Source organism: Bison bison, unplaced genomic scaffold, assembly GCF_000754665.1.
Source record: "Bison bison bison isolate TAMUID 2011002044 unplaced genomic scaffold, Bison_UMD1.0 scf7180017864183, whole genome shotgun sequence".
Classification (NCBI taxonomy): domain Eukaryota; kingdom Metazoa; phylum Chordata; class Mammalia; order Artiodactyla; family Bovidae; genus Bison; species Bison bison.
The window spans coordinates 7,149,167-7,153,790 of NW_011494755.1; the positions used below are offsets into that span (position 1 = coordinate 7,149,167).

Consider the following 4,624-nt stretch of genomic DNA (forward strand, 5'->3'; position numbering starts at 1 on the left):
ATATATATATATATATATATATATATATAAAACCCTTCCCTTTTTTTTCTATTTTTTAAATTGAAGTGTAGTTGATTTGGGACTTACCAGGTGGCACAGTGGTAAAGAATCTTGCTGCCAGTGCAGGAGACACAAGAGATGCAGGTTCAATCCCTGGGTCAGGAAGATCCCCCGGAGCAGGAAATGGCAACCTGCTCCAGAATTCTTGCCTGGAAAATTTCATGGAGAGAGGAGCCTGGTGGGCTATTGCCCAGGGGGTCACAAAGAGTTGGACGTGACTGAGCGACTGAGCGCGGCACACACATAGTTGGTTTACAGTGTTGTGTTAGTTTGAGGTGTGTAGCAAAGTGATGCAGTGTGTGTGCATGTGGGTCTGGTTGTATACTCTTTTTCAGATTCTTTTCCATGATAGATTATTATAATATATTGAATATATTTCCTTGTGCTATTCAACAGGTCCTTGTTGTTTATCAATTGTATATATAGTAGTTTGTATCTGTTAATCCCTTTCTGCAAGTCACATGTTTGTGTGTGTTTGTGTGTTCATTATCTAGCTGCTATTCCCAGTAAATATGGGAGAGGACTCATATCTTGGGTAATGATATACTTTCCTAAATAAAGTAAATTTTATGTTGGGTGGGTCCTATCAATAGACATCACCTTTCGAAATTATTTTTGAAGGACTCAGCATTGCTTTGATTACTGCAGTCTAGGAAAGATTAGAAAATGTTAGCTTTCTACTCCTAAATAAGCTTATTCTTTTATTCAGAACTTACTCAAGTTTCCTTTTCCCTTTAATCTGCTTCATCCACTGGTAAATCATCTGCTGGATCATATAATCATAGTAAAAAAAAATCACAGGTGGGGCCCTAACCTGCCATAATCGTCTGTGACCCACAGGCTCTTTGATACCCGGTACAGCATTCGGGAGAATGGTCAGCTCCTCACCATCCTGAGCGTGGAAGACAGTGACGATGGCATTTACTGCTGCATTGCCAACAATGGTGTGGGAGGAGCTGCCGAGAGCTGTGGAGCTCTACAAGTGAAGATGAGTGAGTGGGAAAGAGAATCATCCATTGATTTCTAAGCTGACTTGGTACACTTTGAAGCAGAGAGTAAACAGAGCCTCTTGCATATCTGGAGGCTGGGCAGCCAGACAAGTTCAAGTTCAAATCACAGCCTTGAGACAGTTCCACACCTTTTATTCCTGCCATCACCCACCACCCTACAGGCAAGCCTCATCGTTTTCTGCCTTCTCCCATTTTCTAGCCTTTTTTATGACTCTTTATTTGCACCACCATGAAATCTTTCACCAGGAACTCCTCTTTAAAATCTTTACCCTGTACCTTTAATTTAAAGCTGTTTCATTACAGCCAGACACCCCTTTAATTTCTAACTTCTCTGCAGACACTTATTCTACCCTTTTGCCTTATTTCAAACTTTATTTTCTTGAGTGACTTTTTAAACTTGAATGACTTTTCTGTTTAAAGGGAGGCTGTTTATTTCTTACCCACTTCAAGTCAACGAGACTAGCAGGTACTGAGGGTTCATTGCTGCTTTTAAGCCATTATATTTTGTATTCCTGTGCATAACCTTTCCTTTCATGAAGGCTTATACCATTTTGACCAATCTCTCTAACTCTATTCATCATCTACTCACTTTGAGGTCCTCTCCCATATTTCTCAAAGATTTTGATTCCAGATTTATTATCTTTCTATCCACTCCTACTCCTTCCATTATCCTAAGGGATTTTAACAGCCATGAAACAGAACCACTATTCACTTCATCCTATAGTCCCTTGACCTTCACAAGTCCTGTGATGTTAACCTTAACTCTTTTTCAGTCTATCCAATCTATGATCTTGGTACCCCAAGAAATAGACTGTATTTCAAATATTAAACCCCATTAGGTCACATCCTGAACATGGATATTTCTGTTTCCAGCTCTGTCTGATGAGGGAAGTGGTTTCTCACACTCATGACTTGTCTCCAAACAGAAGGGACAAACTTTATCAGTCTCTTTCTCAGCTAAAAACAGAGTCCAGCTCCCTCTTGCCCTTCTTCCCACTCCAAACCATCACCATCATGGTCATGCTCCTGCTCTTAACTCCTCTCTGCTCTCTGTTTCATTGACCCCCCAATGGACACTTCATTCAGTTCTCTCTTCACTTCGTTCTCTCTCCTACCTGGTGTGGCATCATCATGCGGACCTTAATAGCATCCTCAAATCTCATGAACCCTTGTGCCCCAACACCTGCTGCTTGTCAACTCTCAGTCTTATAATGACATAACCTTTATTTTCTCCTGACATCACATTATTGATGGGAAAAATCACAGAAATATGCATATTAGCACCATACAAAAGATGGCGGAATCCAGTTCCGCCTGTGACCTTTAGTGTGAAGTTTTGTTGTTGATTTTCATCACTATTTCTTTCATCTTTTATCTTTCAGTTTTGTTATTATTGTTTTGCTGGAGGAAGTCACTTGCTTCTTCTTTTCAGTGTGAACACATGAGATGTATTTTATGAATGTTTGCATGGCTGAAAGTCATTATTTTGCCCCCAATCTTGAGTAAATAATTTGTCTCAGTACAAATGGGAGTTTTAAAAGGCTTTTCCTTTAGGTTTTAATAGACAATTATTCATTGCCACATGACATTTTAGGTTGAAGATAAGAAATCTTTCTCTTATTTGTTTACACATAAATCTGATGTTTATCCTAAATTTTTTTGGATTTTTCTATTTCTTGAATTCTTAATGTTTCAAACTGACAAGAATACAACAGGCTTGTGTTTTCCTTTGTCATTTCTACTTAGTCTTAGGTGAGCCATTTTGCTCTAAAAACCATTTTTTTTCCCCAAATGAGCTATACTTTTTGTCTATTTTCTTCCTCTTCATTTGATCTCATTCTTAAACTTTTAATCAACCAGTATCAGGTTTCTTTTTTCATTTTTTTATAACTCCAAGTTTATCCTCATATTTTCTATCTTGATATTCTATGTTCTAGGAGATTTGCTTGACTTTTCCTTCTTCAATATAACCATGCTGCTATTCTGATGTTATCTTTAAATACTTTGACCTAAAAACCCATATTTTTAATTTCCAGGTGTTCTTTCTTCCCTGATTGCTCTGTTTTTCATAGCCAACTCTATGTGTTGCATGGTGCAGTATTCACTTATCTAAGGATACTATTTATACATTTTTTAAAACCATTTTTCCCCCTGCTTTGCTTCTGTTTTCTTCAAGCTAAGTTTTGATTTTATTTTGGTTCTTTTCCTTCATGTTCATGGTCTTTCTCAGAGGTCTGTTAATCTTTTATGTTCATCACACCTAGAAATGATGTCCGAGATTAACTGTAATAGGTAAGTAGTGAGGACATCATGGGAAAAGCTGATCTGGAGATTCTGAGAGTAAGTAGGTCAGGATGTACCCACAAATAGGCTTTCTCTCAGCATGTGGGGCAGTAAGAACACCAAGTAAGGAAGAAGGGTCTATTTTGCTGATGAATGAAAGTGTGATTCCCCAGAAAGAGCATGTTTAAGGACTTCACTGCTTTGTGGTACTACTTTTCCTCTGCATATTGTTCGTACTCATTCTGGCACTAAATGTTCTTGATTTGGGTTCCATCCTAAACCCGCTTTTCTTCTTCTCTCCTCTTCTTTCTCCACTTTCTCTTTGGAAGGCTCGCCTAGTGTGGGTACACGCTGGTGTGGCCATCCCAGTTGTCATTTTGGAATGCTTCTGCACTGCTTGCTAAAAGCTGTTTCCTGAGACCCTCAGGGTCCCTACCCCATTGCTACTCCTACTACCTAGGACCTCTTTAGGGGCTCCTGCCCCTAGATTCTTTATGGGCCAACAACTAAAGGCTCAATTTTGGCATAGCAGGACACCTCCAGCATCCAACTTCAACAGATAACCAGTTCTGATTAGTCAATGCTCAGGGCTCCACCTGAATCATGCTCCCTTAGAGTGGGGAAACCATCACTCCACATCAGTACTCAATTCACTTCTAGTTTACTTCATCATCAATTCTCAAAAAGGCTCTCCTGACCTCTCATCAACAGATGGCAAAGATAACTTTTTCACTGAGGAAGATAGTAGTTATTTGCTTTAAACAAAGGTTTTCTGCCTAAGACATTATCTGTGACTCAGGTCTGCCATAGGGATCAGTTCAGGGAACCCAATGAAAGGAATAAATAATACTGTCTTTGATTATACCACAGGCATATCAACTCCCAAGCTAAGCTTTGATCAGTAGCTATATGACAACTCTACCCACAATCAAGGTGCCTAGTCATTATCTAAATGTACATATTCATTGTCATTGATAAGAAGGAGCATTGTATGCTTTACATAGCAGGCAAAGTGACAAAGATGATATTTTCTTCAGTTCAGTTCAGTTCAGTTGCTCAGTCGTGTCCGACTCTTTGCGACCCCATGAATCACAGCACACCAGGCCTCCCTGTCCATCACCAACTCCCAGAGTTCACCCAGACTCACGTCCATTGAGTCAGTGATGCCATCCAGCCATCTCATCCTCTGTCGTTCCCTTCTCCTCCTGCCCCCAATCTCTCCCAGCATCAGAGTCTTTTCCAGTGAGTCAACTCTTCGCATGAGGTGGCCA

General features: G+C 39.8%; 1 protein-coding gene across 3 annotated transcripts in view; it reads left to right on the forward strand.

Annotated features, from left to right (window-relative positions):
• Positions 1–4,624, forward strand: part of MUSK (muscle, skeletal, receptor tyrosine kinase) — a 100,301-nt gene that overhangs the window by 16,895 nt on the left and 78,782 nt on the right. For all 3 annotated transcript variants that reach the window (XM_010843562.1, XM_010843561.1, XM_010843563.1), the window contains exon 3: positions 901–1,052. In XM_010843562.1, the coding sequence (XP_010841864.1) occupies positions 901–1,052 (152 nt within the window). The remainder of the gene's footprint in view (positions 1–900; positions 1,053–4,624) is intronic.